Source organism: Gopherus flavomarginatus, chromosome 23, assembly GCF_025201925.1.
Source record: "Gopherus flavomarginatus isolate rGopFla2 chromosome 23, rGopFla2.mat.asm, whole genome shotgun sequence".
In the NCBI taxonomy this organism is placed as follows: Eukaryota; Metazoa; Chordata; order Testudines; family Testudinidae; genus Gopherus; species Gopherus flavomarginatus.
The window spans coordinates 16,712,272-16,737,269 of record NC_066639.1 but is presented as its reverse complement, the minus strand read 5'-3'; the positions used below and the strand labels follow the sequence as shown (position 1 = coordinate 16,737,269).

The window sequence follows — 24,998 nt, the reverse complement described above, 5'->3', positions numbered from 1 at the left end:
CCTGCAAACAAAGAAAGCTGCAAACGGTGTGGCGTTGAGTCACCTGGAAGTGAAACGGCTGCGAAACAGGTGTCTTCATGGATCCTTTATGGGTATTACAGGCACCCTGAGATCGGGGCCCTATTGTGCAAACAGGAGGCAATTTTACAGATGGGGAAACTGAGGCAGGGCTGACTTCACTTTCCCAAGATCATGCAGGAACTTGAACTCTCAGGCCAGCCCTGTCTCCCCAGGCTGCTCTTTTCCTTCCTGGGGGTGCTCGCCTGACCTGGACTTGAGATGTGTCGGATTTGGCATGGCTGCTTTGTCAGGGCAGGCAGGGGGACGTGCGGCTGGTATGGCGAGACACGGGGCAGCCCCGTGGGAAGCCTGGCCCTAGAGATCCTTAGGGGTCTCCCTTCCTCGCCCTCATGTCCTTGTGGCCCTTCTGTGCACCCTCTGGTTTCTCCCCCTCCTTTGGTGACACCCGGTGACTGGTTTGTGGGGAGCACCCCTTGCAGTCTCCCCACGCGAGTCCCTCGGCCTCAGATCTCGCAGCGCCCCGGAGATGTGCCCTCCTCGTTGTTTACAATATTCGTGCCAGGCCGCTTCCTGTACACCTGCTTTGCACGAATCTCGCCCCGTTGGAGCTGACTTGCCAAGGGCTCTGCAGCTGCTGAGCCCTGATCCCCGGGGCTGGGGCCTGAGCAGGGGCAGAGCGGTGGGAATTGGTCCCTCGGGGGGCGGGCAGGCACACCCGGGCCCGCAGTGGACCCACGTTCTGGCGAGCTCTGGGTGTGAGTGGCAAGGCTGGGTCACGGGCACTTCCTTCTTCAGTCACAGTAATCAGATTTCCAGCCCATTTTGTTACGCTCTGTTGGTACAAGTAACATGTCGCTTGACTTAATATTGGCCTGGTTCAGTGGAGAGGGGCCAGGACACCTGGGTTCTCTCCCTGGCTCTGGGAGGGGAGTGGGGACTGGGAGCCAGGACTCCTGGGTTCTCTCCCCGGCTCTGGGAGAGGAGTGGGGGCTGGTGGGCTAGAGCAGGGGGGCTGGGAGCCAGGACTCCTGGGTTGTCTCCCCGGCTCTGAGAGAGGAGTGGGGGCTGGTGGGTTAGAGCAGGGGGGCTGGGAGCCAGGACTCCTGGGTTCTCTCCCCGGCTCTGGGAGGGGAGGGGGCGCTGGTGGTTAGAGCAGGGGGGGCTGGGAGCCCGGACTCCTGGGTTCTCTCCCCGGCTCTGGGAGGGGAGTGGGGGCTGGTGGGTCAGAGCAGGTGGGGCTGGGAGCCAGGACTCCTGGGTTCTCTCCCCGGCTCTGGGAGGGGAGTGGGGGCTGGTGGGTCAGAGCGGTGGGGGCTGGCAGCCAGGACTCCTGGGTTCGATTACTAGCTTTGCAGTTGATCTGGTGGGTGATCTCAGGCCAGTCACTGTGCCGCGTTCTCCGGCGAGCAGAGAAGAAGTTGCTCTCTTCCCTTTTCCGAAGAGCTTCGCGGTGGGCAGATGATGACATGTGTCAACGCTGCGTGTGGGGGGCGGGGTGGGGTTTTTCTCTGTCCCGTTCGTTGGGTGCCTCCCACAGCGCCCTGCCGGGTGGCACCCTTCCCTCCCCCAGGCGCTTTCCTGTTCCTCGCGGGGGCTCTTGCTCCTCTCTGATGGCAAAAGCAATATTTGGACTTGGGAGAATGCCATGGCAGACCTCCAGATGGGGGGCAGGGGGAGCTGGGGGCGGGGTACTTGCTGAAACTCCTAATTCACCTGGAAAAGATGGAGCAGGCTCCAGGCTAGGCTGGCATAGGCCACGTCTGCGCTCCGGAGGCCCCGCTCCGCCATGGGACGGGCGCTAGGCTGGCGTGGGCCACGTCCGCGCTCCGGAGGCCCCGCTCCGCCCTGGGACGGGCGCTAGGCTGGCGTGGGCCACGTCCGCGCTCCGGAGGCCCCGCTCCGCCCTGGGACGGGCGCTAGGCTGGCGTGGGCCACGTCCGCGCTCCGGAGGCCCCGCTCCGCCATGGGACGGGCGCTAGGCTGGGAGCCCACGTCCGCGCTCCGGAGGCCGCGCTCCGGAGGCCCCGCTCCGCCCTGGGACGGGCGCTAGGCTGGCGTGGGCCACGTCCGCGCTCCGGAGGCCCCGCTCCGCCCTGGGACGGGCGCTAGGCTGGCGTGGGCCACGTCCGCGCTCCGGAGGCCCCGCTCCGCCATGGGACGGGCGCTAGGCTGGCGTGGGCCACGTCCGCGCTCCGGAGGCCCCGCTCCGCCCTGGGACGGGCGCTAGGCTGGCGTGGGCCACGTCCGCGCTCCGGAGGCCCCGCTCCGCCCTGGGACGGGCGCTAGGCTGGCGTGGGCCACGTCCGCGCTCCGGAGGCCCCGCTCCGCCATGGGACGGGCGCTAGGCTGGGAGCCCACGTCCGCGCTCCGGAGGCCGCGCTCCGGAGGCCCCGCTCCGCCCTGGGACGGGCGCTAGGCTGGCGTGGGCCACATCCGCGCTCCGGAGGCCCCGCTCCGCCCTGGGACGGGCGCTAGGCTGGGAGCCCACGTCTCGGCTCCGGAGGCCCCGCTCCGCCCTGGGACGGGCTCCTTTATCCTATCGGCTCTGATGGTGCCTTGTTCGGGACGCTGGCTCGTAAACCGGCGTGTGCTCCACTCGCACAGAGCCCGGTTGGCACTGCCCGTTTTGTTCCTCTTGTAACTCGGCCTCTCTCCGGGCCCAGGGCCTGCTGCCAAAACAGCACGAAAGCCACCGAGCTTTCTGTGCCGCAAATCCGCCAGCTGTCGCGGGCTGGAAGGCAAGGCCGGGGATTTCTTATCCTGAGCTCTTAACGAGCTGTAGTAGAAAACCCAGCGCTGCCCCAGGCCTGCCGAGCACGACCGCGCCAAGAGAAGCACCGGCGGCCGACGGGGGAACCAGGTTGGTTTAGGAGGCTAGGAGTCGAAGGCACCTTGGGTTATTTTAATTGCAGGCTGTGTTTAAAGGTTTCTTTTCTCTGCTCACTGAGCCTCCGTGAGGGATGTTTTCATTCCTGTTTTTAGACTCCCCCGAAACGTTCCCAAGCCTGGAGCGGGCGAGCTCCGCCTGGTTTTGCCTTTGTTCAGAGCAGCTGAGGGCTTAGCTTGGGGTGTGTCCGCGCTGCAGGTGCCAGGGTGCCGGAGGCCGTGGGAGGAATGCCGTCGGGTCGCCGTTCCTCTGGCGGGGAAATGGGCAGGCCCTGAAAGGAGAGGCCAGGCCCTGGTGAGCTTTCTCTCACGTCAAAGTGATAGCAATGTAATCCAGGCCCTACCGTGTAAATTGCTTCCTTCCAAGCTGGGAAGGGGCTAGGACGAACAGCGTGTGGGGTGGTGACGGCGCCCTGGCCGGACCCGGTTTGCAAGCAGCAGGGAGGTCTGTGTGGTCACGACTGGGGTGGAGAAGGTGGCGTGAGAAGTGTTGTTTACCCCTCACGCAGCGCACAGACCAGGGTTTGCTCACCGAAGGAGTAGGCAGCAGGTTCCACACAGATAAGAGGATACAGCACACAGCTAACCTGCGGAACTCCTTGCCGGGGGATGATGCAAAGGCCAAAAGTGTAAGTGGGCGCAGAAGAGAACAGTTCTCAGGCCTGCTGCTCGTACGCGGTGTCACAGAGTCCCCGGGCGATGCTCTGGAGCTGCTCCCCACAAAGCCAGGCAGGACTCTGGGGAGCCTTCTCTCCCTTGGAGCAGACTTGTTCAGGGCAAGAAGCTCACACGGCTTCACCTCCTGGGTCTCTCCTTGGAGCATTCAGCATCCTCTGCCCTTCCGGGCGCTTCCCACAGCGAGTCGCCCCAGTGGAGTCCTGGGGAAGCCACCGGGTTCTGCACCCCCACTTTGCAGTCAGACGTGACTCTCAGCCAGCCAGTAACACAGAGGTTTATTCAATGACAGGAACAGGGTCTAACACAGAGCTTGTAGGTACAGAGAACCGGACCCCTCGGCCGGGTCTATTCTGGGGGGCAGTGAGCCAGACCCCCACGTCTGCCTTCAGCCAGCTCCAGACTAACAACCCCCTCCAGCCCCTCCTCTCTGCTCAGCCCCTTTCCTGGGCTAGGAGGTCACCTGATCTCTGTCTCCAACACCTCTAGCTGGCACCTTTGCAGAGGAGGGGCCCAGGCCATCAGCTGCTAGGAGACAGAGTGCCAGGCATTTAGGGGCACTGGCCCCTTCCTCTGCAGCAATCACACACCCTGATCCCACCACCTAGATATTAAGAACTGCCATGGGGACACTGAGGCACCAGCACCGTATTCAGAGCAAACATTAAGAACATTCCCAGTTCGTCACACACGGCATGGCTGCCCTGCCGGCACCGGGAGGCCAAGCTGGCCGAAGTCGCTGCTGGCTCTGGTGTGGCAGGAGCGGGCGCTGGGGTGTTGGGGGGTGCTTCTCTCAGCGGGGTTGGGGCCACGCAGCATCCCTAGCTGTCATCCTCGTCAGTTTCACGGCTCCGCTGCCATGAAATTGACGCGAAAGGCTGGTCAGCTCCCTCTGTGAACCCCAGACAGCTCAGGCTGTCGCCCTGGGGCGGGCGGGGGGCTCCCCGCCCTGGCTCTCAGCCCCCCACGCTGACCCTCTTCTGTCAGTGCTAGTGCTCCTGGTGAGGAGCGCCCCCCTGACAGAAGGAGGGCGGTGTGACCCGAACAGGCGCTGTAAACCGAGTTAAGTTTGTAGTGTAGATGAGTCCCTAGACTCGGGAAGTGGCACCGCCTTACGGCTGCCAGCGGCCAACTTCTGTCCGTGATCTGCGGCGGACGGGGCGCCGCTGAAATGCAGCCACCTCTGGGGTGAGGCGCTTTCAGACCCGCTCCACGGGGAAACCTGTGGATCCAGCTTGGCCGAGTGACTGCAGACCCGGATGATTGGCCGGGTTTGGGTGCTGTTGCGGAGACTGCTAACCCCTGTGGTTAATGCATGTGCCCCCCGGTAACCAGTGTGGGGGGTCACCTGCCCTCCTGTCTCGCCCTGACCCTGCAGTTAGCTCGTCTGCAGCCCTGAGGCACGAGGACTGTGTCTGCCTTAGCTCCATCTCTCCCCCCCCCACGCTCTAATATGTTGATCCTCCTGGGAGGCAGGGAGGGCCTATGATCCCCATTGCACAGATGGGGAAACTGAGGCACAGAAAGGCAGCCTGCCTCACTCAGGGTCACCCAGGGAGTCTGCTGGAGCAAGGGGGATTCCTACATCTGTGTCTCAGGCTAACGCCCTGCCCACTGGTTCATCCTCCAGCTAAGCCCTCACTTAGCGACATATACCAGGGGGACACTGAGGCACAAAGGGGCATGACTTCCCTGAGGCTGTGACGTTCTCCCTGACGTCCCCTTGCTCTCCCCCGAATTGCAGGGGGATCCTGTGTAGGGCATGGCCAGCTCCCAGGCAGGCGTGTTGCCAGCTGGAAAGCTGCCAGCCCCTGCCCTCGCCTGCGTTTTGGGGGAGCCCTGCCAGGACAGCCTCAGCCCCAGCCGCGACCCAGACCCTCTCCACCGCTCAGCAGCGTATGAGTCAATTGTCTGCTGACTCCGGCTTTTCCTTCAGCTGAGCTGTGAGCAAACCCGGCTCGAGATCATGTGCCCGGAGTGCTGGGCGAGGGGGCTGCGCTGTGATCTCCCTCTGCGGGCTGGGCCTAGCGTGCCTGGGCGAGGTGGCCTCTCGGGCTCCAGCCTGCTCCATCCTCTGTCTGGCCACGGGGCTGGCACCTGTTCCTGTAGGCGCCAAGAGCCCCATCCCTGGCGAAACATCACCCCCTCAGACAGGTTTCCAGTGGGGGAAACTGAGTCACAGATTTTCTGCACGGCCTTGGGCAAGTCACTTTGTCTGTACTTGTGTGACGGGGGTGCCCGTCGAGTCCCGGGACCCCCGGCACAAGGGGCTAGGCGTCATTTATTAGATGTATTATGGTAGCGTCTAGGAGTCCCGCTCCGCTCTGGCGCTAGGCCCTGCACAAACTCCAAACGCAGAGACTGGCTGTCCTCGATCTCCCGTCTTCGAGTGCCTGAACCGCAAGGGTAGCCGTGCTCCCGGCGCCACTACCGGTCTGTGTCTCCGAACCCCGCCATAGCCCTGCCACCGGAGGGCTGGTGTCCCACCCTTCCCGGGAGACGCGTGCAGGGGGAGCTGGGGGAAGTATTGCAATGGCCTGGAACATACTGGTGGTCGCTCGATGGTTCTTTCTGGCCATAAACCGGTTTTGATTGTTATCGGTCAACAGCGATTTCCCCGGACACACCCGCACGGCCAGAAATATATTCCAGCCTCAACTGAAATGTACAGGTTTACAAATTGACAAAGGAAGAAAACTGCGACTTGAGAACTTACTGGTGGAAATCCCGGTCTCTGGACTTGGGAAGTTTGGTTTAGCCAGCGCAGAGCAGACGGGGGCCCGGGGCATGGATCTCAGGCTCTTTGCTTTGCGTGTTTTGACCTGCCCCACCGAGACTTTGGGTTCGATGCTTTATGACGTTGTCGCTTCGTGACTCTCAGCGGCTACGTCAGTCAGCGATTGTCGAACTAACCCGACGTGATTGTGTGCAGCTGTGAACGGTTACATTCGAAATGGAGGGGGGCTTAAAAATCAATGGACGGGAAAGGAGCGGGACACCCCAGCCAGTGACCGGCCTGTTGATCGCATGATTTGTGGGCTGGGATCAGCTGGAGGAGGCACGGCCAGAGGGGTGATCGGCCAGTCCTGTCGGTTCCCCCTGGAGCGGGTCTGGGTTTAGTGCCAGCCGCTGGGCCCTTGCCTGCTTTTCTCCGCTGGATCAAAGAGCCCCAGGTGCCCGGGATTTTCTCCCTGGAATCGAGCCCCCGTAACGCTCTGCCGCTGGAGCGGCGTGTCCCTGCTGGAACGTGTCCCCCAGCGGCTTCGTTCGGTGGTGTCTTTTGGGTGTGGAAGGGGAACTCGGGAGCCGTGCGCAGTGCACGCTGTCCTCGGTCCGGCCGGGTGATGCAACCTCGTGTTTATCTCAGGGGCGGGGGAGGAACCCGAGCGGGGCTGAGTTTGTTCCTTATAAATACGTCAAGGGGACGACCCCCAAGAGGGCCGGGAGCCGACGGGCGCCGTGGGCCCCAGGATGGGCCAGGGATCGCTGGAGAGGAGGAGAAGGGTTCTGTCCAGCCCAGCCCCCAGCAGGACACGTTGAGGCTAAGAACCGAACTGGTTCGCAGCTGGGGCTTGCTCGCTGTGTGGGCAGGGTTGACTGCTTTCAAGCCCCCTCGCCCAGTGTGGACGCAGGGCAGGGGGCTGAGCTGAGGGTGACCAGGATAAGCGTCCCCACCGGGTAAATCTGGCTCTGGGGGCCAGCCGTGACTCTGATGGGTGGGCTTGGAGATCCCTGCCAGGCCTACGTTTCTGTGATCTAACGGTCCCCTGAGGGGGGTGCATTGAGGGGATCTGGGCTCCCCGCCCTGTGTGCCGGCTGGGTTTGGCTCCGCCCCCCCGGCGCGCAAAGGAGGAAGCGGGCACTGGCAAGGGGCAGGCGGCGCCGGAGCCCGCAGCAACGCAGCGCGCCCAGAGAGCACTGCCGGCTTGAAAGCCACATCCTGCCGGCTGCTCAGAAACGAGAATTGACACAGCTGCCTCCGGGCGTGGCTGGCGCGGCCTGGCCACGCCCTGCCAGGCCTGCTGAAGGGCCCAGCTGTGAACACCGCACACCACCCCCCTTGCCCAGCACTTCTGGCCAGTGACGGGAGCTACGGACGATGACCGGCCACCTCAGGCCTGCTGGTGTCCTACCAAAACCTTTCCCCCGTTTTTGGGGCTCTCTGGGCCGTCTCCGGTTCAGCCGTCGTCCTCGGGGCAAAGGTAGACGGATGAATGACCAGCTCTTCGGAGCCGCCCTGTGGGCACCAAGGCAGCCCTGGGAATGAAAAATTTGCAACGGTGCCCAGACGTTCTCCGAAATCCCAGCGTTCCTCCCACCTGCAGCAGTGGGCGCCAGCAAATCCTCGGTGACTTGTCTGCCACAAGAGAAATGCCGAATTCCCGGCGTTTAGCCCAGCTGCCGTGACCTCCTGTTTTACCCAGGCTGGAAAATTCTCCCCCATTTCCCTCGTCCTGAGCCCCAGAACCTGTTCTGGCCAAAATCACCTTCCAGGAGAGCATCTGTTCTTGGCTATGGCCCTCGGGAGACGGAGAACCCTGGAATCCAGGGTCCAGATCCCCAAGGGTGCCGAGATCGTCCTTCCAAGCCTGTCGTGCTCAGGGAGACAGAGCCAATCCCTGCTCTCACCACGTTTCCTGAGGACCTGGCGCCGTCTTGGAGACGAAGCTGCCGTCGTATCGCAAGCTGGCATTGGGCCCGGCTTCACCACCAGCCCTTCCCAGAGCTCCGACATGTCCCGGGGCATTGGCCACGGCTGTCCCAGCCTCGGCCGCGGTGAGGGGAATGGAAAATGAGCTCTGCGGGTGTCAGGTGGTGGGAGGAATCGGACCCTGCCTCTCTCCCCCAGAGGGCGGTTATGAACCCTGGTGGGGAGAGGTGCGCAGAGAGGGGAAACTGAGGCACGGGGTGTAGGGACTTGCTTGGCGCATGGAATATAACCCAGAGTTGTGACCAAGCCAGGCTCTTGACTCGGGAGGGCAGCTGGGTGGCTCCCTCCCCCCACGCGGAGAGAGCTCTGCTGGGCTCGTGTACAGCATGTTGAAACCTTGCCAGGGCCTGGCTTGTATCAGGAAAGGAGCCTGGGATCATCCTCCGGGTCTGCCCCTCGCCTCGGAGCCGGCCCCCGGCGCAGCTCAGCACTTCGGAGTGCGTCACTCGGTCTCTGGCCCTGCTTGGGCTGCATGCTTGCTGGCTTCTGTGCCGCTGCCTGGCTGCAGATCCACCAAGGGGCAGCTGGCAGCCTTGCTTGTGTTTGAGGAGGGGAAACTGAGGCATGGGGATCACTGCTTGAGACCACAGTAGAATTAGAGTCCCCCTGCTCTAACCACTCTGTCATGCTGCCTTCCACCTGCCCCATCGGCTCCAGAAAAAGGGCCCATTCTCAGGCCGGTTTTGGGCAAACCCGGCAGGCAGGCGGCTCTTCCGGGAGCAGGGGGAATCCAACCTGTGGCTCTCCGCCAGGGCTATTTTTAGGTGGGTCAGTAGTGCGGGGTGGGGGGCGCAGGGGAGGTGTCACTTTGAACACAGAACACCCCCATTTGCCCCCTGTCTCAGCTGTTCGGCCGGCCAGTCTGGCCTGGAACCATCCACTTTAACTGTTTGTTCTCCCCTTGCGTGGGGCTCAGGCAGACGGGGGGGCCCTCTGAGTGGGGAATCCCCCTAGACTCCCACCCCGGGCCCCTGCCTTCCCTGCAGCCAGGAGGGGCTTTACCCCCCCCCCGGCCTGGGTGTTGTGCCCATTGGCTGATGGCCACATGCCTCCTGGCACCACCCCCCCGAGCCAGGCAGTCCCTGCCCTGGGGCCGGGGGGGAGCCGGCGCCCCCTAGAGGGGACAGGCCCCTGCCCCATTCCCTGCCCCCCTGAGCCAGCCAGTCCCCGCCCTGGGGCCGGGGGGGAGCCGGCGCCCCCCAGAGGGGACAGGACCCTGCCCCATTCCCTGCCCCCCTGAGCCAGCCAGTCCCCGCCCTGGGGCCGGGTGGGAGCCAGCGCCCCCCAAAGGGGACAGGCCCCTGCCCCATTCCCACCCCCCTGAGCCAGCCAGTCCCTGCCCTGGGGCCGGGGGGGAGCCGGCGCCCCCCAGAGGGGACAGGACCCTGCCCCATTCCCTGCCCCCCTGAGCCAGCCAGTCCCCGCCCTGGGGCCGGGTGGGAGCCAGCGCCCCCCAAAGGGGACAGGCCCCTGCCCCATTCCCACCCCCCTGAGCCAGCCAGTCCCCGCCCTGGGGCCGGGTGGGAGCCAGCGCCCCCCAAAGGGGACAGGACCCTGCCCCATTCCCCGCCCCCCGGAGCCAGCCAGTCCCCGCCCTGGGGCCGAGTGGGAGCCAGCGCCCCCTAGAGGGGACAGGCCCCTGCCCCATTCCCCGCCCCCCGGAGCCAACCAGTCCCTGCCCTGGGGCCGGGGGGGAGCCGGCGTCCCCTAGAGGGGACAGGCCCCTGCCCCATTCCTGCCCCCTGAGCCAGCCAGTCCCTGCCCTGGGGCCAGGGGGAGCCGGCGCCCCCTAGAGGGGACAGGCCCCGTGCCCCCCAAGCCAGCTGGCTGGTGGCTCTAAGCTCTCCCTTGGCACTTGCTCTGACCCTCCCCTCGGGGGGCTATTTCTGGCCCAGCAGAATGTCTCACCTGCGGCTCCCCCCCGAGTGGAATGTGGGGGGAGCTGCCCGTCAGCCGAGAAGGGGAACATCTGCTTCGTGTTTTCAGCCGGAGGCTGACGTTTGAGCTGATCTGGCCCCGCCGCGGCGCTTTGCTTTCGCCTCCTCCCTGGTGGCTCCAGTTGCACAACATCTGTCCGGCCGGTGGCAGCTGCCCGGGCCACGGTTCGCCGGTACGAGCCACTGCCACGGCCCGTGGCTGGGGGGGCTCCGTGGCGCTACCCTGGGCAGCAGATGCCCCTGGACACCCGAAAAGGGGCGCTGGGTTGGCTGGAAATCGCTTGCCGATTGTCGCTCCTAAACCCGGCGAGCTGCGTCTTCAAACCCCTTGGGCCGTTTGCCCCCTGCTGCTCTTCGTTGGGGGGCCGATCTGCACCCTCCCTCATCTGCTGGTTCACAGCCTCCCCCCGGGCCAGCGACGTCCTAGCCGCAGTGAACAATCCCAAGCCCTCTCGGCCTCCCTCCGCCCGCCCAGCTCGGAGTCCCCTCCGGAGCGATCTGCTCGCCATCCCCTGGTCGGCCTCGGGGCCCTTCCCTGCACCTGGGGCTCTGTCACGGACTCACAGGTCGCACCGGGGTGGGGTGGTGCCTCTTTCAGTGCGACAGCCCTTCTCGGGGGGCTGCTCTCTCCTGGGGTCAGGCCCCTCCACCTCCTGGAGCCGCACCTCTCTGAGCCTCAGCACGTCTGTCTCTGCCGTGGGCCCCCCCAGGGAGTCCCCTCGCTCTGGGCCCCCCGGGGCCTCCACCCCCCTGTTCTCTAGCCCGGAGCGACTCTCCGCCAGCGTAACACAGGAGGGCTCTCCAGGGAAACAGGGTCGTAAACAGGGTGGCCTGGGCCTCATCGCCTCTCAGCCACCTCTGGCCCCTCTGGCTGGAACCGGCTGGTCGGTTCACCGGGGTCCTCTCCCCGCAGCCCATTGTCCCCCCACGGGCCAGAACCGGCTGTGACTCCTGGGCTGGGTCTCCAGGTCGTCAGTCGCTGGGGTCTCCATCCTCCAGGCCATCGGCCGGGGTCCCGAGTTCCCTCTCGGGTCCTGTGTCCCAACGAACTTCCTCTCCCCTCCCCTCGTTAAACCAGTAACACCCGGGGACACCGAGTCCCCCTCCTTCTGATGAAATCCCCCACGCCTGCCACTCCCACTCGGTCTGTGCCCAAGAAGCCTGGTCTCTCTGCTCGCTCACGCCTCCTCCTGCAGCCTGCCTGCACCACACCTGGTCTTCACCTGCTGGCTTAGCCCTTGTGTCTGCACACAGGGAAACCCTGCCCAGGGAGCTCAGCTCCGCCTTCCCATGGGCCGGGGCCTTCTTTGTCCCCAGTCACCTGCACTCCAAAAGGGGGCTTGATTGCACCGGAGAGGGCGCGATCCGTATGCAGCCAGGAGAGGAAGGTAGGGTGCTGGCTAGATTTCAGTGGGGCCTGCCCCGCCCGTGAAATGAGAGTAATAGCGCGGCCCTGCCGTAAATACAGCCACGCTACGTATGAGCGAGCTCTGATCGTTCTCCCAGCCCGAGCCCAGACTGAAGAATTCCCCTGCCTCGCTGGGGGAAACGGACCAGAACCGCTTCTGGTATCCGTCGGCTTGGCAGAATTCAGCTTCCACAAACGATACCAGGCTTTATTTTGCAGCATTCCCGCCCCCCAAAAAAAATTTTATTGACTTTTAAGTTTCCAGAGCTGCGGGAAATTGCGAGGGGTCTCGGGTCAGATAATACTGATTTCACGGCAGTAGATGCCGATTCCAGAAGCTAAAAGGCAAGCCGTCGGCACCACCTGGCAAAACAGACACAGGTGCTAGTAAACCATCCAGCCGCGCGTCGCTCGGATCTTTAGCTGCGGTGGTGAAATCGGGGTTTCCCGGTAAAAACCGAACCCTTCCGAGTGTTTTAGCCATTCTGGAAGAACTCCCCATCTGGCCGCCAGTTCTGGAGATAGGCGCCCGGGGAGGCTGCAGATCTAGGAGCTGTTCGGGGACGAAGTCCCAGGGTCCCGCGGGGGGGTCGGTTTCCTTGGCCAAGTCTTCAGATCTGCCGAGGAGTTTCCGCTTCCTGCCTCGCACGGGAGCAGCAGCTGTGGCCCGGTGGCAGGCTGTGTAAACACTCAGCCGGAGAGCTGGCGCGCCTGCCGCCAGGCTACATGGCTCCATGCTTCGGAGGGTGTAGCTCGCAGGAACCTGCTCTCCATAAAGAAAGGGGAATGCTTCGCGCTCTCAGCCCCTGGTCTCTCTGCAGCCAAATGGGGTCCCTTTGCCTCACCTTCCCAGCCGCCCAGGCACGGACACCTGCCCCCTTCGGGGCGTGTGGCCCTTGGGGTGGTGTTCCAGCTGCCGGCTGCGTTCTCTGTTCCTTGTGAAAAGCCGCGTTCTCCAAAGGGTTCCTCCTTGGGATCCCCGCGTTTCTCAGGCACTCAGCTGGACAGCCCGGAAAGAGAGTGCTTTGTTTTCGCTCCCAACCTCGGGCAGGGGCCTGTCCCTCGCCATGTGTCTGGGCACGACGAGGCCTGATCTCAGCTGGGGCACGGTCTGTCCCTCGCCGTGTGTCTGGGCACGACGGGGCCTGATCTCAGCTGGGGCAGGGTCTGTCCCTCGCCGTGTGTCTGGGCACGACGGGGCCTGATCTCAGCTGGGGCAGGGTCTGTCCCTGGCCGTGTGTCTGGGCACGACGGGGCCCTGATCTCAGCTGGGGCACGGTCTGTCCCTCGCCGTGTGTCTGGGCACGACGGGGCCTGATCTCAGCTGGGGCAGGGTCTGTCCCTCGCCGTGTGTCTGGGCACGACGGGGCCTGATCTCAGCTGGGACAGGGTCTGTCCCTCGCCGTGTGTCTGGGCACGACGGGGCCCTGATCTCAGCTGGGGCAGGGTCTGTCCCTGGCCGTGTGTCTGGGCACGACGGGGCCCTGATCTCAGCTGGGGCAGGGTCTGTCCCTGGCCGTGTGTCTGGGCACGACGGGGCCCTGATCTCAGCTGGGGCAGGGTCTGTCCCTCGCCGTGTGTCTGGGCACGACGGGGCCCTGATCTCAGCTGGGGCAGGGTCTGTCCCTGGCCGTGTGTCTGGGCACGACGGAGCCTGATCTCAGCTGGGGCAGGGTCTGTCCCTGGCCGTGTGTCTGGGCACGACGGGGCCTGATCTCAGCTGGGGCAGGGTCTGTCCCTCGCCGTGTGTCTGGGCACGACGGGGCCCTGATCTCAGCTGGGGCAGGGTCTGTCCCTCGCCGTGTGTCTGGGCACGACGGGGCCCTGATCTCAGCTGGGGCAGGGTCTGTCCCTCGCCGTGTGTCTGGGCACGACGGGGGCCCTGATCTCAGCTGGGGCAGGGTCTGTCCCTCGCCGTGTGTCTGGGCACGACGGGACCCTGATCTCAGCTGGGGCAGGGTCTGTCCCTCGCCGTGTGTCTGGGCACGACGGGGCCCTGATCTCAGCTGGGGCAGGGTCTGTCCCTGGCCGTGTGTCTGGGCACGACGGGGCCCTGATCTCAGCTGGGGCAGGGTCTGTCCCTCGCCGTGTGTCCGGGCACGACGGGGCCCTGATCTCAGCTGGGGCAGGGTCCTGTCCCTGGCCGTGTGTCTGGGCACGACGGGGCCCTGATCTCAGCTGGGGCAGGGTCTGTCCCTCGCCGTGTGTCTGGGCACGACGGGGCCTGATCTCAGCTGGGGCAGGGTCTGTCCCTCGACGTGTTTCTGGGCACGACGGGGCCCTGATCTCAGCTGGGGCAGGGTCTGTCCTTCGCCGTGTGTCTGGGCAGGACGGGGCCCTGATCTCAGCTGGGGCAGGGTCTGTCCCTGGCCGTGTGTCTGGGCACGACGGGGCCCTGATCTCAGCTGGGGCAGGGTCTGTCCCTGGCCGTGTGTCTGGGCACGACGGGGCCTGATCTCAGCTGGGGCAGGGTCTGTCCCTCGCCGTGTGTCTGGGCACGACGGGGCCCTGATCTCAGCTGGGGCAGGGTCTGTCCCTGGCCGTGTGTCTGGGCACGACGGGGCCTGATCTCAGCTGGGGCAGGGTCTGTCCCTCGCCGTGTGTCTGGGCAGGACGGGGCCCTGATCTCAGCTGGGGCAGGGTCTGTCCCTGGCCGTGTGTCTGGGCACGACGGGGCCCTGATCTCAGCTGGGGCAGGGTCTGTCCCTCGCCATGTGTCTGGGCACGACGGGACCCTGATCTCAGCTGGGACGGGGTCTGTCCCTCGCCGTGTGTCTGGGCACGACGGGGCCCTGATCTCAGCTGGGGCGGGGTCTGTCCCCTCGCCGTGTGTCTGGGCAGGACGGGGCCCTGATCTCAGCTGGGGCAGGGTCTGTCCCTCGCCGTGTGTCTGGGCACGACGGGACCCTGATCTCAGCTGGGACGGGGTCTGTCCCTCGCCGTGTGTCTGGGCACGACGGGACCCTGATCTCAGCTGGGACGGGGTCTGTCCCTGGCCGTGTGTCTGGGCACGACGGGACCCTGATCTCAGCTGGGGCGGGGTCTGTCCCTCGCCGTGTGTCTGGGCAGGACGGGGCCCTGATCTCAGCTGGGGCAGGGTCTGTCCCTCGCCGTGTGTCTGGGCACGACGGGACCCTGATCTCAGCTGGGACGGGGTCTGTCCCTCGCCGTGTGTCTGGGCACGACGGGCCCTGATCTCAGCTGGGGCGGGGTCTGTCCCTGGCCGTGTGTCTGGGCACGACGGGGCCCTGATCTCAGCTGGGGCAGGGTCTGTCCCTCGCCGTGTGTCTGGGCACGACGGGGCCTGATCTCAGCTGGGACAGGGTCTGTCCCTGGCCGTGTGTCTGGGCACGACGGGGCCCTGATCTCAGCTGGGGCAGGGTCTGTCCCTGGCCGTGTGTCTGAGCACGACGGGGCCCTGATCTCAGCTAGGGCAGGGTCTTTCCCTGGCCGTGTGTCTGGGCACGACGGAGCCTGATCTCAGCTGGGGCAGGGTCTGTCCCTCGCCGTGTGTCTGGGCACGACGGGGCCCTGATCTCAGCTGGGGCAGGGTCTGTCCCTCGCCGTGTGTCTGGGCACGACGGGGCCCTGATCTCAGCTGGGGCAGGGTCTGTCCCTCGCCGTGTGTCTGGGCACGACGGGGCCTGATCTCAGCTGGGGCAGGGTCTGTCCCTCGCCGTGTGTCTGGGCACGACGGGGCCCTGATCTCAGCCGGGGCAGGGTCTGTCCCTGGCCGTGTGTCTGGGCACGACGGGGCCCTGATCTCAGCCGGGGCAGGGTCTGTCCCTGGCCGTGTGTCTGGGCACGACGGGACCCCTGATCTCAGCCGGGGGCAGGGTCTGTCCCTGGCCGTGTGTCTGGGCACGACGGGGCCCTGATCTCAGCCGGGGCAGGGTCTGTCCCTCGCCGTGTGTCTGGGGCACGACGGGGCCCTGATCTCAGCCGGGGCAGGGTCTGTCCCTGGCCGTGTGTCTGGGCACGACGGGGCCCTGATCTCAGCCGGGGCAGGGTCTGTCCCTGGCCGTGTGTCTGGGCACGACGGGGCCCTGATCTCAGCCGGGGCAGGGTCTGTCCCTGGCCGTGTGTCTGGGCACGACGGGACCCTGATCTCAGCCGGGGCAGGGTCTGTCCCTGGCCGTGTGTCTGGGCACGACGGGGCCCTGATCTCAGCCGGGGCAGGGTCTGTCCCTGGCCGTGTGTCTGGGCACGACGGGGCCCTGATCTCAGCTGGGGCAGGGTCTGTCCCTGGCCGTGTGTCTGGGCACGACGGGGCCTGATCTCAGCTGGGGCAGGGTCTGTCCCTGGCCGTGTGTCTGGGCACGACGGGGCCTGATCTCAGCTGGGGCAGGGTCTGTCCCTGGCCTGTGTGTCTGGGCACGACGGGGCCCTGATCTCAGCTGGGGCAGGGTCTGTCCCTCGCCGTGTGTCTGGGCACGACGGGGCCTGATCTCAGCTGGGGCAGGGTCTGTCCCTCGCCGTGTGTCTGGGCACGACGGGGCCTGATCTCAGCTGGGGCAGGGTCTGTCCCCTTGGCCGTGTGTCTGGGCACGACGGGGCCTGATCTCAGCTGGTGCAGGGTCTGTCCCCTGGCCGTGTGTCTGGGCACGACGGGGGCCTGATCTCAGCTGGGGCAGGGTCTGTCCCTGGCCGTGTGTCTGGGCACGACGGGGCCCCTGATCTCAGCTGGGGCAGGGGTCTGTCCCTCGCCGTGTGTCTGGGCACGACGGGGCCTGATCTCAGCTGGGGCAGGGTCTGTCCCTCGCCGTGTGTCTGGGCACGACGGGGCCTGATCTCAGCTGGGGCAGGGTCTGTCCCTCGCCGTGTGTCTGGGCACGACGGGGCCCTGATCTCAGCTGGGGCAGGGTCTGTCCTTCGCCGTGTGTCTGGGCACGACGGGTGCCCTGATCTCAGCTGGGGCAGGGTCTGTCCCCTGGCCGTGTGTCTGGGCACGACGGGGCCCTGATCTCAGCTGGGGCAGGGTCTGTCCCTGTGCCGTGTGTCTGGGCACGACGGGGCCCTGATCTCCGCTGGGGCAGGGTCTGTCCCTGACCGTGTGTCTGGGCACGACGGGGCCCTGATCTCAGCTGGGGCAGGGTCTGTCCCTGGCCGTGTGTCTGGGCACGACGGGGCCCTGATCTCAGCTGGGGCAGGGTCTGTCCCTGGCCGTGTGTCTGGGCACGACGGGGCCTGATCTCAGCTGGGGCAGGGTCTGTCCCTGGCCGTGTGTCTGGGCACGACGGGGCCCTGATCTCAGCTGGGGCAGGGTCTGTCCCTGGCCGTGTGTCTGGGCACGACGGGGCCCTGATCTCAGCTGGGGCAGGGTCTGTCCCTCGGCCGTGTGTCTGGGCACGACGGGGCCCTGATCTCAGCTGGGGCAGGGTCTGTCCCTCGCCGTGTGTCTGGGCACGACGGGGCCCATGATCTCAGCTGGGGCAGGGTCTGTCCCTCGCCGTGTGTCTGGGCACGACGGGGACCTGATCTCAGCTGGGGCAGGGTCTGTCCCTCGCCGTGTGTCTGGGCACGACGGGGCCCTGATCTCAGCTGGGGCAGGGTCTGTCCCTGGCCGTGTGTCTGGGCACGACGGGGCCCTGATCTCAGCTGGGGCAGGGTCTGTCCCCTCGCCGTGTGTCTGGGCACGACGGGCCCTGATCTCAGCTGGGGCAGGGTCTGTCCCTCGCCGTGTGTCTGGGCACGACGGGGCCCTGATCTCAGCGGGGCAGGGTCTGTCCCTGGCCGTGTGTCTGGGCACGACGGGGCCCTGATCTCAGCTGGGGCAGGGTCTGGTCCCTCGCCGTGTGTCTGGGCACGACGGGGGCCCTGATCTCAGCTGGGGCAGGGTCTGTCCCTGGCCGTGTGTCTGGGCACGACGGGGCCCTGATCTCAGCTGGGGCAGGGTCTGTCCCTCGCCGTGTGTCTGGGCACGACGGGGCCTGATCTCAGCTGGGGCAGGGTCTGTCCCTGGCCGTGTGTCTGGGCACGACGGGGCCCTGATCTCAGCTGGGGCAGGGTCTGTCCCTCGCCGTGTGTCTGGGCACGACGGGGCCCTGATCTCAGCTGGGGCAGGGTCTGTCCCTCGCCGTGTGTCTGGGCACGACGGGGCCCTGATCTCAGCTGGGGCAGGGTCTGTCCCTCGCCGTGTGTCCTGGGGCACGACGGGGCCCTGATCTCAGCTGGGGCAGGGTCTGTCCCTCGCCGTGTGGTCTGGGCACGACGGGGCCCTGATCTCAGCTGGGCAGGGTCCTGTCCCTCGCCGTGTGTCTGGGCACGACGGGGCCCTGATCTCAGCTGGGGCAGGGTTCTGTCCCTAGCCGTGTGTCTGGGCACGACGGGGCCCTGATCTCACCTGGGGGCAGGGTCTGTCCCTGGCCGTGTGTCTGGGCACGACGGGACCCTGATCTCCGCTGGGGCAGGGTCTGTCCCTCGCCGGTGTGTCTGGGCACGACGGGGCCCTGATCTCAGCTGGGGCAGGGTCTGTCCCTCGCCGTGTGTCTGGGCACGACGGGGACCCTGATCTCAGCTGGGGCAGGGTCTGTCGTCCCTGGCCGTGTGTCTGGGCACGATCGGGGGCCCTGATCTCAGCCGGGCAGGGTCTGTCCCTGGCCGTGTGTCTGGGCACGACGGGGCCCTGATCTCAGCCGGGGCAGGGTCTGTCCCCTGGCCGTGTGTCTGGGCTACGACGGGGCCCTGATCTCAGCCGGGGCAGGGTCTGTCCCTCGCCGTGTGTGTCGGGGCGACGACGGGGCCTGATCTCAGCTGGGGCAGGGTTCTGTCCCTGGCCGTTGTGTCTGGGCACGACGGGGACCCTGATCTCAGCTGGGCAGGGGTCTGTCCCTGGCCGTGTGTCTGGGCACGACGGGGCCCTGATCTCAGCTGGGGCAAGGGTCTGTCCCTGGCCGTGTGTCTGGGCACGACGGGGCCCTGATCTCAGCTGGGGCAGGGTCTGTCCCTCGCCGTGTGTCTGGGCACTGACGGGACCCATGATCTCAGCTGGGCCAGGGTCTGTCCCTGGCCGTGTGTCCTGGGCCACGACGGGGACCCTGATCTCAGCTGGGGGCAGGGTCTGTCCCTCGCCGTGTGTCTGGGCACGACGGGGCCCTGATCTCAGCTGGGGCAGGGTCTGTCCCTCGCCGTGTGTCTGGGCACGACGGGGCCCTGATCTCAGCTGGGGCAGGTCTGTCCCTCGCCGTGTGTCTGGGCACGACGGGGCCTGATCTCAGCTGGGCAGGGTCTGTCCCTGGCCGTGTGTCTGGGCACGACGGGGCCCTGATCTCAGCTGGGGACAGGGTCTGTCCCTCGCCGTGTGTCTGGGCACGACGGGGCCCTGATCTCAGCTGGGGGCAGGGTCTGTCCCCTCGCCGTGTGTCCTGGGCACGATGGGGCCCTGATCTCAGCTGGGGCAGGGTCTGTCCCTGGCCGTGTGTCTGGGCACGACGGGGCCTGATCTCAGCTGGGGCAGGGTCTGTCCCTGGCCGTGTGTCTGGGCACGACGGGGCCTGATCTCAGCTGGGGCAGGGTCTGTCCCTGCCGTGTGTCTGGGCACGACGGGGCCCCTGATCTCAGCTGGGGCAGGGTCCGTCCCCTCGCCGTGGTGTCTGGGCACGACGGGGCCCTGATCTCAGCTGGGGCAGGGTCTGTCCCTCGCCGTGTGTCTGGGCACGACGGGGCCTGATCTCAGCTGGGGCAGGGTCTGTCCCTCGCCGTGTTGTCTGGGCACGACGGGGAGGCCTGAATCTCAGCTGGGGGCAGGGTCTGTCCCTGGCCGTGTGTCTGGGCACGACTGGGGCCCTGAATCTCAGCTGGGGCAGGGTCTGTCCTCGCCGTGTGTCTGGGCACGACGGGGCCCTGATCTCAAGCTGGGGCAGGGTCTGTCCCTCGCCGTGTGTCTGGGCACGACGGGGCCCTAGATCTCAGACTGGGGCAGGGTCTGTCCCTGGCCGGTGTGTCTGGGCACGGACGGGGCCCTGATTCTCAGCTGGGGCAGGGTCTGTCCCTCGCCGTGTGTCTGGGGCACGACGGGGCCCTGATCTCAGCTGGGGCAGGGTCTGTCCCTGGCCATGTGTCTGGGCACGACGGGGCCCTGATCTCAGCTGGGGCAGGGTCTGTCCCTCGCCGTGTGTCTGGGCACGACGGGGCCTGATCTCAGCTGGGGCAGGGTCTTGTCCCTGGCCATGTGTCTGGGCACGACGGGGCCCTGATCTCAGCTGGGGCAGGGTCTGTCCCTCGCCGTGTGTCTGGGCACAACGGGGCCTGATCTCAGCTGGGGCAGGGTCTGTCCCTCGCCGTGTGTCTGGGCACGACGGGGCCCTGATCTCAGCTGGGGCAGGGTCTGTCCCTCGCCGTGTGTCTGGGCACGACGGGGCCCTGATCTCAGCTGGGGCAGGGGTCTGTCCCTCGCCGTGTGTCTGGGCACGACGGGGCCCTGATCTCAGCTGGGGCAGGGTCTGTCCCCTCGCCGTGTGTCTGGGGCACGACGGGGCCCTGATCTCAGCTGGGGCAGGGTCTGTCCCTAGCCGTGTGTCTGGGCACGACGGGGCCCTGATCTCACCTGGGGCAGGGTCTGTCCCTGGCCGTGTGTCTGGGCACGACGGGACCCTGATCTCCGCTGGGGCAGGGTCTGTCCCTCGCCGTGTGTCTGGGCAAGACGGGGCCCTGATCTCAGCTGGGGCAGGGTCTGTCCCTCGCCGTGTGTCTGGGCACGACGGGACCCTGATCTCAGCTGGGGCAGGGTCTGTCCCTGGCCGTGTGTCTGGGCACGACGGGGCCCTGATCTCAGCCGGGGCAGGGTCTGTCCCTGGCCGTGTGGTCTGGGCACGACGGGACCCTGATCTCAGCCGGGGCAGGGTCTGTCCCTGGCCGTGTGTCTGGGCACGACGGGGCCCTGATCTCAGCCGGGGCAGGGTCTGTCCCTCGCCGTGTGTCTGGGCACGACGGGGCCTGATCTCAGCTGGGGCAGGGTCTGTCCCTGGCCGTGTGTCTGGGCACGACGGGGACCCTGATCTCAGCTGGGGGCAGGGTCTGTCCCTGGCCGTGTGTCTGGGCACGACGGGGCCCTGATCTCAGCTGGGGCAGGGTCTGTCCCTGGCCGTGTGTCTGGGCACGACGGGGCCCTGATCTCAGCTGGGGCAGGGTCTGTCCCTCGCCGTGTGTCTGGGCACTACGGGACCATGATCTCAGCTGGGCCAGGGTCTGTCCCTGGCCGTGTGTCTGGGCACGACGGGACCCTGATCTCAGCTGGGGCAGGGTCTGTCCCTCGCCGTGTGTCTGGGCACGACGGGGCCCTGATCTCAGCTGGGGCAGGGTCTGTCCCTCGCCGTGTGTCTGGGCACGACGGGGCCCTGATCTCAGCTGGGGCAGGGTCTGTCCCTCGCCGTGTGTCTGGGCACGACGGGGCCCTGATCTCAGCTGGGGCAGGGTCTGTCCCTGGCCGTGTGTCTGGGCACGACGGGGCCCTGATCTCAGCTGGGACAGGGTCTGTCCCTCGCCGTGTGTCTGGGCACGACGGGGCCCTGATCTCAGCTGGGGCAGGGTCTGTCCCTCGCCGTGTGTCTGGGCACGATGGGGCCCTGATCTCAGCTGGGGCAGGGTCTGTCCCTGGCCGTGTGTCTGGGCACGATGGGGCCCTGATCTCAGCTGGGGCAGGGTCTGTCCCTCGCCGTGTGTCTGGGCACGACGGGGCCCTGATCTCAGCTGGGGCAGGGTCTGTCCTTCGCCGTGTGTCTGGGCAGCGCCTGGCACAACAGGGCCCTGATCCCATGTAAACATGCACCCCAGCGCTGGAGGGGTGACGGGTGGGCAGGCTCTGATCTGCTGGGAACAGATCCCCTCGCAGTTTGTGAGGAGACTCGCATGCCATGGCCGTCCCGAGTCCCGAGGGTTGCGCTGATCTGTGGGGAAACGGTGCCGTGTTGGTGTGGGCTGTCATATGGCCCCATTTCCCTCTTCCCTGCGGACTTTAATCAGCTGGGCCCACGTCCTGGGAAGTGCAGGCCGGAGAGTTTCGCCCTCGTCCCTGGATGGTCCCCTGGGCGGGGTGAAGGCGTCTCTCCCCGAAAAGCCGGGTGGGAATGTGTCGAGACAGGGACTATCCACCTCCGCCCCGGGGCGTTTGGGCCCAGATGACTCCCAGCGGTGCTCTGTTCCCACGGGGAAAGCGGCTGGCTTCATCCTTCCAGCCTTGTCCTGCTGTTCCTGGCTTTTCTCTGCCCCTCTCGGCTTTTCCAGCGGCTCCTTTTAGAGCTTTGCTCCTTTCAGCCCAGAGGGAGCCAGTGCCCAGGCCTGATCCTCGTCAGTGGCTTGCTGGAAGGGCTCTTCTCCTGCCAGAGGCTCGCACGCTCGGTGCCAAGTTCAATACCCTCTCGGCAGCTTGTCTGGGCCCCTCTGGGTCGCGCGGTCGACAAAACATTTACCCTGCCGGCGGCTGCGGTCCAGGGCCTGCGCGTGTGTGCAGGGAAACGGCTCCTGAGTCAGCCCTTCTCGGTGGTAAGTGCTGGGCTGGCCTCCCGCCAGCCGCTCGCAGCCTCGGCCACTTGGAAACGGGCCGTGCCTCCGTTCCGGGCCCGGCGAGCCACAGGGAGCTTCTGCTCGGCTGTTCGTCCCCCTCCGTCCTGGAGTTAGGGGAGAGTGCAGGAGCCCTGCTGGGCTCAGGACTCGTGTTGTGCCAGGCACTGTACGGGCCCCCCCAACTGAGATTGGGGGCCCCCATTGTGCCGGGCACTGCACAGACCTCCCTGACGGAGATCAGGGCCCCCCATGGTGTCAGGTACTCTATGGACACCTCTAACTGAGATTGGGGGCCCCCATTGTGCCGGGCACTGCACAGATCTCTCTGACGGAGATCAGGGCCCCCCATGGTGTCAGGTACTCTATGGACACCCCTAACTGAGATTGGGGGCCCCCATTGTGCCAGGCACTGCACAGACCGCCCATGGTGCCAGACACTCTACAGACCCCCCCGACTGAGATTGGGGTCCCCCCATTGTGCCAGGCACTGCACAGACCGCCCATGGTGCCAGACACTCTACAGGACCCCCCCCCGACTGAGATTGAGGGCCCCCATTGTACCAGGCACTGCGCAGATCTCCCTGATGGAGATCAGTGCCCCCCCATGGTGCCAGGGACTCTACAGACCCCCCCGACTGAGATTGGGGGCCCCCCATTGTGCCGGGCCCGTCCCAGCCCTGAAGAGCTCTGAGTCCGTATATCAGGGAGAGGCAGGAAGGGTCATTCTCCCCCCGCGTCCCTCCGAGGGACCCGACTTCCAAAGGTATTTGGGTGCCGAAATGTGCCGATCGCAGCCTTGCACCAACCCTGTGATCCTCCCATCTGAGCTCCTGCATCCTCGGTTCCCTCCCTCTCACACCGGCGCAGAGCCGGGGGGAACCCTTGGATGTAAACATGGCCAGGGACGGAGGCTCCGCCACCTTGTCCCCACAGTTCATCCCCTTCGCTGGTCAAACCCGGGGGGGAGAGGGGGCTTCTTTCCAGGCTGGATTTGTCCAGCCTCGACTCCCAGCCGCTCGCCTGGGACAACTAATGCTGCTTCCGTCCCGCCTCCCCCCACACGCACACCCGCTCCCGCCAGGTAAAAAACCCCGTAACTCCTGGTACAAGATCATCAAAGCCAAATATTCAAACCTGTATTCGAAACTTGCCTCCCATGGCTGAAATTCTCTTCGCAGCAAGCGATTTCCCTTAGAGGTAAACTGAGGCGACAGAGTTTTCCCGCTAATTCCCACCGCAATTTACCCCTCCTGCTATTACGGCAGCGGTAACCGCGGGATTCCAGTTCTGGTTCTAACCCGGATTCCTGGGTTCACCTCTGGCTGGGCTGTGGCCTCTCTGCTCCCGGGAGCCAGGACTCCTGGGTTCGTTCCCGGCTGGGCCGGGGCCAGGACTCCTGGGTTCATCTCTGGCTGGGCCGGGGCCACTCTGCTCCTGGGAGCCAGGACTCGTGGGTTCATTCCCGGCTGGGCCGGGGCCTCTCTGCTCCTGGGAGCCAGGACTCCTGGGTTCATTCCCGGCTGGGCCGGGGCCTCTCTGCTCCCGGGAGCCAGGACTCCTGGGTTCGTTCCCGGCTGGGCCGGGGCCAGGACTCCTGGGTTCATCTCTGGCTGGGCTGGCGCTTCTCTGCTCGCGGGAGCCAGAACTCCTGGGTTCGTCCCTGGCTGTGCCGAGGCCTCTCTGCTCCCGGGAGCCAGGACCCCTGGGTGAATGAGTGAGGAAAAGTGAAACTATCAAGCATTTACACAAATCTCTCCCCTTCCTCGCTTCGGAATGGGTTGGGGCTGAACTCTCTCAGGGAGAGTTAACTGTGACCCTGCTCTTGGGCTGGGAGGCGAAATCTCTATATGGGACGTGCGTCGAGCAAACGCGATTCCAGCTGCAGGGTCCAGCTGTTTCAAGGGCTCCCACCCAATTCCTCCGTGCTCATGGCCACATGTGGCGTTTTCCTCCCAGCACCCCTGGGCTCGGGCCGGGCCGTGATCCGGCCTCTGCTAGGTCGATTTACAGGAATTACCGGCGCATGTCCCCCCGCCTGCCTTCTGCGGGTGGTGCGCGGCCTCACGCCTGGGTTCTCTGGGAGGGTAGGGGGGTCTGGTGGTTAGAGCAGGACACCTCTTCCTGGCTTGGTCACCGTGCCTCAGTTTCCCCTCGAATGAGCTCAGGGCCCCCCATTGCGCTGGGCACTGCCGGCGAGCTGCCTGTAGCAGGACACCTGGGAGCTCGGTGCAGGCGGTGGGGGGCGCCTAACAGCCTCCCCTCTCATCCCACGCCCAGATCTCTCCCGGAACCGCTTTGCCGAAGTGCCCGAGGACGCCTGCCACCTGGTCTCCTTGGAAGGGCTGAGTTTGTACCACAACTGCCTGCGGAGCATCCCGCCGGCCATCGCCAACCTGCAGTCCCTCACCTACCTGAACCTCAGGTAACGGCCGGGCTGGGGGGAGGGATCCGGCCCGACTGGCACCGGCCGCGGTTCTAACGGCTCCTTCTCCCACCCCACAGCCGGAACCAGCTCACCTCCCTCCCGCCCTGCCTCTGCCGCCTGCCCCTCAAGGTCCTCGTCGCCACCAACAACAAGCTGGCCTCGCTGCCCGACGAGATGGGCTCGCTGAGCAACCTGCGCCAGCTGGTGAGTGGGGCCGGCGGGCGCCGCGGGGCCTGGCCTGCGAAACGGGGACCCCGCCAGATCCCTCCTGCCAAGCTGGGAGACAGCCAGGGAAAATCCGACACGGCAGGGGGCGCTCTCCCCTGGCAGGCGGGGCTGGCCCCAGGGTGGGGCTAGGGGCAGGGAGCAGGGCAGGGGCTCAGTGGGGGGAGCTCTCCCCCGGCAGGCAGGGCTAGCCCCAGGGCGGTGCTAGGG

The 24,998-nt window shown here is 66.2% G+C and overlaps 1 protein-coding gene across 1 annotated transcript in view; it reads left to right on the top strand.

Moving 5' to 3' along the window:
• Window positions 1-24,998, top strand: part of LRCH4 (leucine rich repeats and calponin homology domain containing 4) — a 51,028-nt gene that overhangs the window by 12,738 nt on the left and 13,292 nt on the right. The window contains 2 exon segments of the mRNA XM_050933277.1: window positions 24,416-24,560; window positions 24,641-24,767. Coding sequence (XP_050789234.1) covers window positions 24,416-24,560; window positions 24,641-24,767 — 272 coding nt within the window.